Here is a 15,179-nt window from a genome sequence, read left to right as displayed (position 1 = left end):
CAGTGATTTAGCGTTGTCTCCTCACAGCTGCAGGGTTCAGTCCTGGCCTCGGATTACCATCTGTGTGGAATTTATTTTTATGTTCTCCCTGTGTTTCTGTGGGTTTCCTTCAGGTTCTCTGGTTGCCTCTCAGGAGATCAAATGTCTAAATTAGTTTGGCCCTACTTGTGTTGGCCCAGGCGACTGGCATACCATCCAGGGTGTATTCCAACCTTGCACCATGTTTTCCCAGGATATTCTCTCCATATTTTTTCCATAACTGAATGACAGAATTATGTTTACACGTATATACACATTGTATGGGCAAAAGTATGTGGACACCTGACCATGACACCCAAATGTGCTTGTTGAACATCCCGTTACAGATTTAGTCCCTTTTTGCTGTTAAGCTCCACTCTTTCTGGGAAGGTTTTCCACTAGATTCAGTCAGGTATCCTGTCTGTGCCATTACCTCCATCATGACATCCAGATCCAGCTGACTAGCAACATTGCTCTACAGTACCAGTCAAAAGTTTGGACACCCCTACTTACTCCTAGGTTTTTCTGTATTTGCCGCCCCTAGAATATGTTTCATATTTTAGATTATTCAACATATCCAGCGTTTACCTTGATGACGCTTTGCACACTACTGTCATTATCTTAACCAGCTTCATGAGGTAGTCACCTGGAATGCTTTTCAATTAACAGGTGTACCTCGTCAAAAGTTAATTAGTGCAATTTCTTGTCTTCTTAATGCATTTGAGATCAAACAGTAAATAGTAAATAATAAAAATGCAGTAAATATTCCACAACTGTAGTAATCCATATTATGTTAAGAACCGCTCAACTAAGTAAAGAGAAATGGCATCCATCATTACTTTAAGACATGCAGTGTCTTTTAATTAATAAAAATAAAGGAAAAACTATTGAATAAGAAAGTATGTCCAAACTTTTGACTGTTATTGTATTTACACAATTTAATCATTAAAATGGGTCTGTGCCTAAAATCAACTACAAATAATTCTCCTTAAAATGTCAATGTTTTGCTTAGGGACTGTCCTTTCTCTTTTCCTTTTCACTCTCTACACCACTGATTTCAACTACTGCACAGAGACCTGCCACCTCCAGAAATTTTCTGATGACTCTGCAGTGGTTGGACGTATTACCAGTGGTGATGAGAGCAAGTACAGCATGGTGGTGAACAATTTTGTCATGTGGAGCAGGAAGAACCACCTACAGCTCAACGTGACAAAGACGAAAGAACTGGTGGTCGATCTGAAGAGAATCAGAGCTCCGGTGAACCCTGTTAACATCCAAGGGCTCAGTGTGAACGTAGTGGAGGAATATAAGTACCTGGGGGTGTACTTGGATAATAAACTGGACTGGTCCAAAAATGTGGACACTGTATACAAAAAGGGCCAGAGCCATCTCTATTTTCTGAGACAGCTGCCGAACAATGCTGCGGATGTTCTATGAGTCTGTGTATGCTGTTGTCTGCTGGGGCAGTGGCTTGAAGGTGAAGGATGCTAAACAGACTCAATAAGATCATCAGGAAGGCCGGCCATGTTGCAGGCGTGGAACTGGACTCTCTGACAGTGGTGTTGGAGAAGAGGACACTGTCCAAAATAAAAACAATCTTAGACTGTCCTTCCCACCCTCTACATGAGGAGCTGATCAGCCACAGGAGCGCGTTCAGTAAACGGCTGATTCTTCCACGCTGCACAACTGAGAGACACAGGAAATCATTCCTACCTGTTGCAGTCAGGCTGTACAATGCCACTGCATAACTGTGGTACACTGTTTTACCATGTATACTGTATCCTGAACTCAGGTGCAATATACAGTGCTGAGCGTAAATGAGTACACCCCCTTTGTAAAGTAACATTTTAAACAATATCTCAATGAACACAAACAATTTCCAAAATGTTGACAAGACAAAGTTTAATATAACATCTGTTTAACTTATAATGGGAAAGTAAGGTTAATAATATAGATTACACATTTTTTTTCAGTTTTACTCAAATTAGGGTGGTGCAAAAATGATTATGCCCCACAACAAAAACTACTACATCTAGTACTTTGTATGGCTTCCATGATTTTTAATGACAGCACCAAGTCTTCTAGGCACGGAATGAACAAGTTGGCGACATTTTGCAACATCAATCCTTTTCTATTCTTCAACAATGACCTCTTTTAGTTACTGGATGCTGGATGGAGAGTGATGCTCAACTTGTCTCTTCAGAATTCCCCATAGATGTTCAGATCAGGAGACATACTTGGCCACTAAATCACGTTCGCCCTGTTCTTCTTCAGAAATCCAGCAGTGGCCTTAGATGTGTGTTTAGTCATGTTGGAAAAGTGCACGACGACCAAGAGCACAGAGTGATGGTAGCATCTTCTCTTTCAGTATAGAGCAATACAGTGGTGCTTGAAAGTTTGTGAACCCTTTAGAATTTTCTATATTTCTACATAAATATGACCTAAAACATCATCAGATTTTCACACAAGTCCTAAAAGTAGATAAAGAGAACCCAGTTAAACAAATGAGACAAAAAATATTATACTTGGTCATTTATTTATTGAGGAAAATGATCCAATATTACATATCTGTGAGTGGCAAAAGTATGTGAACCTTTGCTTTCAGTATCTGGTGTGACCCCCTTGGCAGTAATAACTGCAACTAAACATTTCCGGTAACTGTTGATCAGTCCTGCACACCGGCTTGGAGGAATTTTAGCCCATTCCTCCGTACAGAACAGCTTCAACTCTGGGATGTTGGTGGGTTTCCTCACATGAACTGCTCGCTTCAGGTCCTTCCACAACATTTCGATTGGATTAAGGTCAGGACTTTGACTTGGCCATTCCAAAACATTAACTTTATTCTTCTTTAACCATTCTTTGGTAGAACGACTTGTGTGCTTAGGGTCGTTGTCTTGTTGCATGACCCACCTTCTCTTGAGATTCAGTTCATGAACAGATGTCCTGACATTTTCCTTTAGAATTCGCTGGTATAAATCAGAATTCATTGTTCCATCAATGATGGCAAGCCGTCCTGGCCCAGATGCAGCAAAACAGGCCCAAACCATGATACTACCACCACCATGTTTCACAGATGGGATGAGGTTCTTATGCTGGAATGCAGTGTTTTCCTTTCTCCAAACATAACGCTTCTCATTGAAAGCAAAAAGTTCTATTTTGGTCTCATCTGTCCACAAAACATTTTTCCAATAGCCTTCTGGTTTGTCCATATGATTTTTAGCAAACTGCAGATGAGCAGCAATGTTCTTTTTGGACAGCAGTGACTTTCTCCTTGCAACCCTGCCATGCACACCATTGTTGTTCAGTGTTCTCCTGATGGTGGACTCATGAACATTAACATTAGCCAATGTGAGAGAGGCCTTCAGTTGCTTAGAAGTTACCCTGGGGTCCTTTGTGACCTCGCCAACTATTACATGCCTTGCTCTTGGAGTGATCTTTGTTGGTCGACCACTCCTGGGGAGGGTAACAACGGTCTTGAATTTCCTCCATTTGTACACAATCTGTCTGACTGTGGATTGGTGGAGTCCAAACTCTTTAGAGATGGTTTTGTAATCTTTTCCAGCCTGATGAGCATCAACAACGCTTTTTCTGAGGTCCTCAGAAATCTCCTTTGTTCGTGCCATGATACACTTCCACAAACATGTGTTGTGAAGATCAGACTTTGATAGATCCCTGTTCTTTAAATAAAACAGGGTGCCCACTCACACCTGATTGTCATCCCATTGATTGAAAACACCTGACTCTAATTTCACCTTCAAATTAACTGCTCATCCTCGAGGTTCACATACTTTTGCCCCTCACAGATATGTAATATTGGATCATTTTCCTCAATAAATAAATGACCAAGTATAATATTTTTGTCTCATTTGTTTAACTGGGTTCTTTTTATCTACTTTTAGGACTTGTGTGAAAATCTGATGATGTTTTAGGTCATATTTATGCAGAAATATAGAAAATTATAAAGGGTTCACAAACTTTCAAGCACCACTGTACATCTGTGAATTCATGATGCCATCAATGAAATGCAGCTCCCCGACACCAGCAGCACTCATGCAGCCCCACATAAGGACTGCCACCACCATGTTTCACTGTAGGCACCATGCATTTTTCTTCGTATTCCTCACCTTTGTGACGCCATACAGTTTTGAAGCCATCAGTTCCAAAAACATTTATCTTGGTCTCATCACTCCAGAGTATAGAGTCCCAGTAGTCTTCATCTTTGTCAGCATGGGCCCTGGCAAACTCTAGGCAGGCTTTTTTGTGCCTGGGCTTTAGGAGAGGCTTCTTTCATGGACAGCATCCATGCATGCCATTCCTCTGCAGTGTACGCCGTATTGTGTCATGGGAAATAGTCACCCCAGTTTGGCTTTCTACTTCTTTAGATAACTGCAGTGAACTTGCATGCCGATTTTCTTCAACCCTTCTCATCAGAAGACGCTCCTGTCGAGGTGTTAACTTTCGTGGACGACCTGGACGTCTCTGTGAGATGGTTGCAGTTCCATCTTTCTTCAATTTTTATACCACTTTTGCTACAGTATTCTGACTGATAAGTAAAGCTTTGCTGATCTTCTTGTAGCCTTCACCTTTGTGGTGTAAAGAAATTATTTTCTTTGGGGAATTCTGAAGAGACCAGTTGAGCATCACTCTCCATCCAATATCCAGTCACTAAAAGAGGTCATTGTTGAAGAATGGAAAAAGATTGATGTTGCAAAATGTCGCCAACTGGTTCATTCCATGCCTAGAAGACTTGGTGCTGTCATTAAAAATTATGGAGGCCGTACAAAGTACTAGATGTAGTAGTTTTTGTTGTGGGGTGTACTCATTTTTGCACCACCCTAATTTGAGTAAAACTGAAAAATTGTGTAATCTAAGTTTATATTATTAACCTTACTTTCACATTATAAGTTAAATAGATGTTATATTAAACTTTGTCTTGTCAACATTTTGGAAATTGTGTTCATTGAGATGTTTAAAATGTTCCTTTTCAAAGGGGGTGTACTCATTTATGCTGAGCACTGTATGTATATAGGAATCATTGTATATAAAATCACTTCATTTTGCTTTTACTTAAGTTACTGAACTTATTTAAATTTATTTTATTTTTATTTATTCTTTTTTCAGACGATTTCAGCTTCTATTTTTAGACATGTTTACTTCTTCTTTGATTCAGGAGCTTGGTAGCAAATTTGAATTTCTCTCCAAGGATTAATAAAGTAATTCTGATTAAAGTTAGAACTATCCATTAATAATAATAATAATAATAATAATAGCAATAATTAATTTATTGCATTGAAGTTAATTTATTTTTTCACAGCACCTTCATCACTGATTTTGAGCCCTTTTAAAGCACAGATACACCAGATGTCCACACTACTCATATCCTTTAGCCAGTTTGTCGTCAATCTGACAGTGTAACAATGTTTAATGTTTAGAATCGAAATCGATTCTAAATGCTAAAAAGTAGCCCCACACAGAGAGAGAGCTAATGCATTAACTATAGCAATCATTAATACAGTACTGCAGGATTCTTCATTTGTAAGTAATAACGTTAATATATTTTCAAATGACAGATTTTTAAATAGGGCGGCACGGTGGTGTAGTGGTTAGCGCTGTCGCCTCACAGCAAGAAGGTCCTGGGTTCGAGCCCCGGGGCCGGCGAGGGCCTTTCTGTGTGGAGTTTGCATGTTCTCCCCGTGTCCGCGTGGGTTTCCTCCGGGTGCTCCGGTTTCCCCCACAGTCCAAAGACATGCAGGTTAGGTTAACTGGTGACTCTAAATTGACCGTAGGTGTGAATGGTTGTCTGTGTCTATGTGTCAGCCCTGTGATGACCTGGCGGCTTGTCCGGGGTGTACCCCGCCTTTCGCCCGTGGTCAGCTGGGATAGGCTCCAGCTTGCCTGCGACCCTGTAGGGGGATGAAGCGGCTAGAGATAATGAGATGAGATTTTTAAATAGGATGATTTCTGAAGGGCCAACTCAATCTTCACACAAATGGCCTAATGGTTAGAGAAGCAGCTATGGGACCAAAAGGTCACCAGTTTGATTCCCTGGACCAGCAAGAATGGCTGAAGTACCCTTGAGCAAGGCATCTAACCCCCAACTGCTCCCCAGGCTGTTCTAGGTGTGTTATACCCTGGATAAGAGCGTCTGCTAAATGCCTGTAATGTAACGTAGTGTAATACTGAGAGAGCATATTGTATTCCATGTGAATACTGATGATGACATTTCAAAATGTTTAGAACCATAGCCCCATCCTTAACAAACTGCCTGTCAAATTCCTGGCACAACAGACAGGACGTGTATACAAAAAGCTCATACTGGTATGATAAATTAAATTCTAAATTCTGATTACTCAGAAGGTGTTGCTTAACAGTAGTGCAGCTGCAAATCACAGGTTTTTATTAACACACTGTTTCTATAGTAACAGCTCATTCACAGGGACTTGTATAGAGGATGCTCATAATAATAATTTCTATTGCATCTTTCACAATCCCATAGCTTACATAAATCCTAATAAAATTGTTGGAAAATATATGTGGTACAAGAGGAAATTAAAAAAAAAAAAAACCTAAGGACGTGCTGTTCTAAATTGTCTACTCTGGTGTGGTAATAATAATGCTGCTTCATCACACCACACTTGATTTTCCTGTAACAACACAACTGAGTTTTTATTCCTTACTTTTCGTACGTGCCGCTGTCTAAAATAGCTGAACTGCTACAGAACAAATGAACAAACAAAAAAACCAACTTTATTACCTGTACAACAAACAAACAATTCTCAAAACACATTACAGTAAAGACATTTCAAGTTAATACATCAGAAAGGGTTCATTATTTTTCCATTTCAAATCCCCATTAATGAGAACAGCCGGAGGGATGATGCATGTATCATTATGACTAGTCATGTCTCGTAACTTCCCCATGTTAATCAGCTGGAGATCGGATGCCGCCCAGGTCACCTGATGGTGCGGTACATCATGAAGTCGACAGTGGTGCATCGTGGGAATTTGCCAATGGAGCTCTCCTCCACGGGTGTGTACACTTTAATCTGGCGCATGTGTGTGTCACGGCCATTCTGGTGGTTGGCCAGCACAGCGATCTGGATCATGAAAGTCCTGATGGGGTTGTTCACCAGATCCAAGAGGGGAATATGGATCCAACCGCTCGGCTCCACCATCTCCAACTGCTGCTTTCACACACACACACACACACACACACACACACACACACACACACACACACACACACACACCTCTAAAATTTCATCACAGCTATGGCTGCAACAATTAAATCGACAAAATCTCATCTCATTATCTCTAGCCGCTTTATCCTGTTCTACAGGGTCGCAGGCAAGCTGGAGCCTATCCCAGCTGACTACGGGCGAAAGGCGGGGTACACCCTGGACAAGTCACCAGGTCATCACAGGACTGACACAGACAACCATTCACACTCACATTCACACCTACGGTCAATTTAGAGTCACCAGTTAACCTAACCTGCATGTCTTTGGACTGTGGAGGAAACCGGAGCACCCGGAGGAAACCCACGCGGACACGGGGAGAACATGCAAACTCCACACAGAAAGGCCCTCGCCGGCCACGGGGCTCGAACCCGGACCTTCTTGCTGTGTCGACAAAATCTATTTATAAAAAATAAATAAAAAGGACTATGAATTTCACTCTTGAATAGTTGAACTGCGTTATGAAGAACATTGTGGTGTGTGCCATCACTAGACAAATTAACAGTTTTAAGATATTCTTAAAAGTATCTTAAAAGTTTATGAAATGCTAAATTTCAGTGTATTTACTTATCAGTTTAAGAATTATTATAACTAAGTGGCTTTTCATGACTTCTTAAACATTTTAATAGCATTTCATTAAGATGTAATATAAAAAGTTACTAAATTTAACATTTTAAATGTACTTAGTCATGACTACTTTTAAGAATACCAATAAAAAGGTCTTAATATATGTTACGACTATCTTTAAGGAATTTAAAAAAAAGTACTTAAATTTACTACAAAATTTAAGGTTCCTTTCAGGTTTAGAGTAAATGCAGTTAAATTCACATTTTCACCTAGTGTATGTAACTTCATAAAAACACATTTGACTGAAATGGCGGCATTTAAATAAAGAAAGAAAGCCATTTCACACTACGATTAATGTGTGAGTAACATTCATTTGTGGGAACGTGAGGAACACTGGAAGCATGACGTCTCTGCTTGAACAATAGGCTACAAACTCAATGCCTTGTATTGAGTTTTCTGACATTCACTTTTCTGACTTTATCACACATTTATGGTCATATCTAACTGTCCTAATCTATCAGAAAATATTTTCATACTATGCTCAAATAAATAGTTTATATGACAATTAAATGGGTTGAAAAAGAACATCTCAAATGAATAAATTAGTCTACAAAAAGTGAATGTTTTCTCACTTCAAAACAACCTCAGTTATGCAGTTTTGGGCAGAGAAGCTATTTGAATCAGTTAGCTTGTAAGAAGTTAAACCATTTTCTTTCCAACCCAGCAGCAAGGATATCAATATTGTAACATACAGTACCTACTGTGCAAAAGTCTTAGGCACCCTATTTTTTTTTTGCATACAAACTTTATAGATTTGTTTTATGATCAGTACCAAATCACTTTTCAGTTCCAAATGTTCGTTTTCCAGCACAAAATTAAGTGTTTTGGGGTGGGGGGGTGGGGGGGGTATATCTGAGCAGCATATTACATAAGAAAGCACTTTTCAGATTAAAAAGTGGTTTTGCTGCAAAATTAAGATGCAAAAATGTGACAAAGTGTCCAGAAGAACTGTAGCTGGTTCTGCAAGATGCTCGGTAAAACCTACAGCTCATTTCCTTATACAGTAAAACTGCACTCACTGTAGCTGAGACTACCATTTTTTTTTTAAAACCAAAAGGGTCGTGGGCAGCATGGTGGTGTAGTGGTTAGCGCTGTCGCCTCACAACAAGAAGGTCCGGGTTTGAGCCCCGTGGCCGGCGAGGGTCTTTCTGTGCGGAGTTTGCATGTTCTCCCCGTGGGTTTCCTCCGGGTGCTCCGGTTTCCCCCACAGTCCAAAGACATGCAGGTTAGGTTAACTGGTGACTCTAAATTGACCGTAGGTGTGAATGTGAGTGTGAATGGTTGTCTGTGTCTATGCGTCAGCCCTGTGATGACCTGGCGACTTGTCCAGGGTGTACCCCACCTTGCGCCCCTAGTCAGCTGGGATAGGCTCCAGCTTGCCTGCAACCCTGTAGAACAGGATAAAGCGGCTAGAGATAATGAGATGACAAAAGGGTCGTCTCACACCAAATATTGACTTTCATTTATTCTAGCTTACTGCTGTTTATAGATTCTTCTTTTAATGTTGAAACATTTTTAAGCCATTTTTGGTCTACAGCATCTCTTTACACGTGTAAGACTTTTGCACAGTACTGTATATTAATGTTGTGTGTCAAGTCATCAAGTCTCGGTCCTGCTTTCAGTTCACATCGAAGCTGATGCCAAAGAGTCAATTCACCAGTCGTGAGCATTAAAAACTAGGCATCAACTTGGAGCTGATACAATTAATTTTTATGAAATTCCTTTTTTATTGAGTAAATGTACATTTCCTGTTGATTAACGTCTTTGTAAAATAGGACACTTGTACCTTAATTATAAATAATTACAAAATGGTTATTGAACTTTACCAGAGTTTGGTCCCGTAACTCCATATAATGGTTCAGTCACAGAAGTGCAAAATATGAGAATATAACCCCGTCGCAGAGATCTTTGGGTCGTTGGAATGTTAATGTGCATATACACAGAAAACTATGTACTCTCATGTGTCCTCTGTGGAGAAAATAAACACCCTGTCAGTCAGCAAGTGGGTGGTGTCTCCATTTCCCTACTCGATTTAACACAATCCACCAAAATAAGCCTTTAGGATTAACATCTCTGTGAGGAAAACATCTCAAACATGCAAAATGACTGTAGCAAAAGCTTCAGCTCAGAAAACAATATGAAGCAACACTAATGAGATGAGACAAAAAAATAAAATAAAAACAAACACCACGCTAATTTTAAAATGCTGTTTTAGTGGCATTAGATAAATTTTTTACCAGAGATTTTACCTCTAAGCAGACAGAATTTAATAGGGTGTGGAGAACACTGTGCTGTAAAAAGCTCCAGGTTTTGGACTTGGACTCATACCCGGATTTCCAGCAGGTTGTGGAAGTTGTTCCCGACCCGGACTGAAATCTTGCTGGGAGTGTAGCTCTCATCAGATTTATAATCTGCATAAATGCAGAGCATCTTCACTGTCGTCTTCCTCCTGCAGCAGAGAGGAAAGATCAGCAGCACTAAGACTCTGAATAACTCCCTGATTAGATTAAGGAAGCTGTGTGAGGTATGCAGGTGCAGAGCTGGGTGATATGACAGCATAATATTGAGATTGTAATAAATTATCCATCCAGCCATTATCTGTAGCTGCTTATCCTGTGCAGGGTCACGCGCAATCTGGAGTCCATCCCAGCTGACTATAGGCGAGAGGCGGGGTACACCCTGGACAAGTCACCAGGTTATCACAGAGCTGACACAAAGACAACCATTCACACCTACGGTCAATTTAGAGCCACCAATTAGCCTAACCTGTATGTCTTTGGACTGTGGGAGAAACCGGAGCACCCGGAGGAAACCCACGCAGGCACAGGGAGAACATGCAAATTCCACACAGAAAGGACCCCGTCGGCCACTGGGCTCGAACCCAGAACCTTCTTGCTGTGAGGCGACAGTGCTAACCACCACACCACCGTGCCGCCTATAATTAAATTGTCTAAAATCTTTTTATAAATAACTTTATATTTCTTTTCAGTGTTAAATATTTATTTTTTAATAAAATTTTGTAGACATTACATAAACTTTTTTTTTTTTAAATACATACAATGGCGCTGTATAGCTGGTAATCAGTTTTCGAACCTCTGTATCGTGATGCATGCATGTAAAAAAAAAAAAAAAACACATACAACAGCGCTGTATAGCTGGTAATCGGTTTTCAAACCTCTGTATCGTGATGCATGCATGTCATGAATCACAGAAATTGTTTTGAGAATCATGATGCAATACTTTTGTCACATCACTCACTCCAAAGTATACAGCTGAAAACAGGCTTGCCAAAAACAGGCTTTTTCACTCTTTGGAAACTGAAAAAAAAGCCTCTCCCAGGAGGCTATATCTATGTGCCGAGGGTTCATTTCGAGAAAGGCTGCGGATATAACATCCGGAAACCTCCACGAGCCCGTTTAAAGCATCAACAAACCACCATGCCATGGGTCCTTTAAGTTTCTGTAAAGCTGCTTTGTGACAATGTCTGCTGTTATAAACGCTATACAAATAAACTTGACTCATCAAAACTAGAGTTTCATCAGTAGAATAAATGATACAGATAGTGAAATGGAAATGAGTAATCTACTTTGTGTTTTCAATCAGACAGGGCAGAGAATGTGCTATTTAGCTCTGTGTTTTCTTGGTCTAAACAGTGAACATGAAAAGTGCAAATGTGTGTGAGGCTACTAGTCTTGTTCTTTACAAGGTTAGCAAGCTGATATTAATAAAAAGGGAAGTGCATTAGCTAGCTTGGACAGAGTAGAGTTGTAGTGGGGAAAAGCAGGTTGTTTCAGAAAGCGTTTTGTAGTACAGCTAACAGCAAAGTACATTTTTGTTTATTACATCAGAATCCCTCACTGATCTTCAAAACAACATACTAGGTAAGAGCTATTATTTTTAACTCACCTAGCATCATCTGTAGATTTTTGTTCTCTCACCCAGCCTGCATGGCTGCTGCTGTGTGTGATGAATTTCTCATGAGGAGTTTAAAAATTTTTATTGTCATGTTATTTATAAGTACAACTAAAGGAGCACAGTATCAAATGTGATACCCAATATTGATACGTCCTATGAAGCATTTGCATGATTGATGAGTGGCTATACAGAGAGCAGAAGCTCATCTCTACCTGAACTGGATGTTGACAAGGTGAGGCTGAGAGCCGTCTGACTGCCAGTACGTCTCCAGGTTATCATCCCTCAGCTGATCGACTCCGAACCCTGCTTGGCCAGAATGAGTGTGTGTTACAGTACAAAAGTTTACAACCCTTGACTGCATGAAACAAAATGATGTTTCACAAGCAACAATAATGATCAAATACAGTGAGTAATATTACTAGTGAAGCTTTTGAAAGATTCTTAAATACAAAAATAGGTTTCTATTTGTATGTGTTTTTTTCCATTTTACAAAACTCAGTTGCTGTAATAGTTACATTGTGTATTGTAGTAATGTTTTTGAACAGGAAAATACTATTCAGTCAATACTGAATTGTGATCAACTGTAATGGTGCGCTTTTCTTCCCCCCCCCCAAAAAAAAGCAAAACTTGATGCATGCATGTTCATTTTATGAACCCAATACTAAACCATAAGCCTCATTTATGAAGGAGATTTAAGTGAGCAGACCAGGTTTGCAAGAGGACAGTGACCATACGGCCTGAGATCCGATCTCGCGGACAGTCCCTGTACGCTCCAGCTGCTTCGGGTCAGCACCAGGAGGGGTTTTAGCAGCAGCTGCCATCTTAACTGTAATCAGAAATGCTGTGGATACAGACATTATTGTGTTATTCTTTCTGTTTCCTCATGAGAAACACATCCAGGCTTTTTCAAACTCATCTCATCTCATCATCTGTAGCCGCTTTATCCTGTTCTACAGGGTTGCAGGCAAGCTGGAGCCTATCCCAGCTGACTACGGGCGAAAGGCGGGGTACACCCTGGACAAGTCGCCAGGTCATCACAGGGCTGACACATAGACACAGACAACCATTCACACTCACATTCACACCTACGGTCAATTTAGAGTCACCAGTTAACCTAACCTGCATGTCTTTGGACTGTGGGGGAAACCGGAGCACCCGGAGGAAACCCACGCGGACACGGGGAGAACATGCAAACTCCACACAGAAAGGCCCTCGAACCCGGACCTTCTTGCTGTGAGGCGACAGCGCTAACCACTACACCACCGTGCCGCCGTGCTTTTTCAAACTGTTCTAGATTTTGATATGTTAAAAGCTTTGATCTAATTTTAAAAGGTCGTGACGTTACCTGTATGAGGTGGTCTGCATACATTAGTATATATATGAGTGATTCCACGCTTATGGGTACTGAAATGGGGACATGAACTTATTTTTAAAAATTCACCTAAAACCATTTCTTTTTTTACCATCAGGTCACAAAACATGTAATCTTTAATGAATGATATGTTAAAAGATAACTTTAATTTTCTGAGATGTAATAAAAACATATTTATATGCCAAAGTCAGAATGTAACAGAAGTGTTGTGGACATATATATTCTCAATTTTAACAATGTAGAATTACTTTTTGAAAACATAGGAAGGTGATGTTTTAGCAAATATAATTAATAAACATGTGTAGTAGAATAAACATACACATTCTTTCAATAAGATTAACATGGTATATAGCTAGATTGTAATTAATTTGTAACAGACGCGAGATGGACAATCGTAACAGAAGTAATGTAACAGACATCATTTTGGAACTCATAGGCTTGACTTTGGCATATAAATATGTTTTTATTACATCTCAGAAAATTAAAGTTATCTTTTAACATATAATTCATTAAAGATTACATGTTTTGTGACCTGATGGTAAAAAAAGAAATGGTTTTAGGTGAATTTTTAAAAATAAGTTCATGTCCCCATTTCAGTACCCATAAGCGTGGAATCACTCATATATATATATATATATATATATATATATATATATATATATATATATAAACAAACAAGAGTTAACATGGAGGTTTGAGGTTTACAAACATTTCTAGCTTTCCTCCTTTCACTATTTTTTTCACTGTGTTTACAAAATAACTATTTAAATATGTTAATGATTCAGAACCTAAATATTTCACAAATATCATAGAAAATTACGCCAGATATCTGGACTTTAATAAACTAACGGTTAGCTAGATAAATGAAGCTAACTGTCAAATCAGCATAAGTGAGCATAATACTGATACACAGTCAGCCAACTGTAACAAAGACTTTAAATTGTATAAAATAAAAGCCAATATTACCCTTTTTTCGATTTAAATTGATGCACTGGACATCTTCTTCCGAGTTTTATTTAGTCGTAATTTCGAATTAGCCTTCTTTCCCGGCTTCCGCGCACGTTGATGACATCACTACAAACCGACGAGTGAGAGCAGGTTTACGCTGCGCATGCGTCCTATGTTCTTCTTCTTTCGATTATTGGCGTTTCACAATATTTAATTGTATATCGCCACCTACTGTACAGGAGTGTGTGAGTTGGTCAGGTCAAGTCATCGGCATGAGGAAGAAAATAAAGGGGAATAGGAAAGTATACAAACTAAATTCTTCCCATTAGTCCAGTGTCTGTTAGATACATCATAAGGGCTTTAATCCTCTTTCCCTGCATTCCCTCCTCCTTCAGAATGTTATGAATGTCTCCTTGTTCTAACCATTTTTCCCTATGATCGTTATACTTCTTACAGCTGAAGAGAATGTGTTCTACGTCTTCTTTGACCTGACATTCAGCCACTGGCGGCTCGTTAATAGGGGCGATTTGGGCGACGCACTCCCAAACAGGGAGGGAGATTTTTTTTTTATCTACTCCTACTACCACGGCAACAGTAATGTCATTGTCCAATCAGGCTAAGGTCTCGCCTGGTGTAGCCACGCCCTTTTGGGGCGATTTCTGTCAGGTTCAGATTTGCCCCAAAATCTCCCATTGACACTAATGGTACGTACGTTTTTTTTTCGAAAATCCTGCTCCCAATGCATTTTCTATTAGGTTTTTTTTTCTTTTTTTTTGCGTTTGTGGTTTTTTTTTTTTTTTTAGATTTTTTTGAATGTACAAAAAGAGGGTCTGATTTTCAACACCTTACATTTATGGATATAAAATTTGGCCAGCAATATAATGAGATTAGGAAGAAAAAATTCACTGTCCAATTCTCTCTGATAATCTATAAATCCAAACAATACATTGTGCAAACATAGTACAAAGGTCTCATGAATATGGTCCAAAATAAAATGACAAATGCCTTGCCATAGATTCCGAGTGTGTTCACAAGTCCAGAATAAGTGGAAGACAGTCTCT

General features: G+C 39.6%; 1 protein-coding gene across 2 annotated transcripts; it reads right to left on the bottom strand.

Annotated features, from left to right (window-relative positions):
• Positions 1 to 6,743: 6,743 nt before the first annotated feature.
• anapc10 (anaphase promoting complex subunit 10) lies at positions 6,744 to 14,275 on the bottom strand. 2 transcript variants are annotated; one of them, XR_009655938.1, is made up of 6 exons: positions 14,137 to 14,275; positions 12,505 to 12,639; positions 12,011 to 12,101; positions 10,212 to 10,332; positions 9,710 to 9,851; positions 7,152 to 7,202 (listed from the first exon to the last, which is right to left on the bottom strand). XR_009655938.1 is itself a non-coding variant. In XM_060936832.1 (5 exons), exons 2-5 carry the CDS (start codon positions 12,617 to 12,619, stop codon positions 6,972 to 6,974), a joined length of 558 nt encoding a protein of 185 aa, XP_060792815.1. In that variant the 5' UTR covers positions 12,620 to 12,639; positions 14,137 to 14,274; the 3' UTR covers positions 6,744 to 6,971. The 2 variants fall into 2 exon arrangements, 1 of the variants encoding a protein (XP_060792815.1); XM_060936832.1 differs by lacking the exon at positions 9,710 to 9,851 and having other exon boundaries at positions 6,744 to 7,202; positions 14,137 to 14,274.
• Positions 14,276 to 15,179: the final 904 nt, after the last annotated feature.

This window comes from Neoarius graeffei, chromosome 13, assembly GCF_027579695.1.
Source record: "Neoarius graeffei isolate fNeoGra1 chromosome 13, fNeoGra1.pri, whole genome shotgun sequence".
NCBI classification, from domain to species: Eukaryota; Metazoa; Chordata; class Actinopteri; order Siluriformes; family Ariidae; genus Neoarius; species Neoarius graeffei.
Note: the sequence above shows the minus strand (reverse complement) of the source record. Positions and strands in the feature narration are given on the sequence as shown.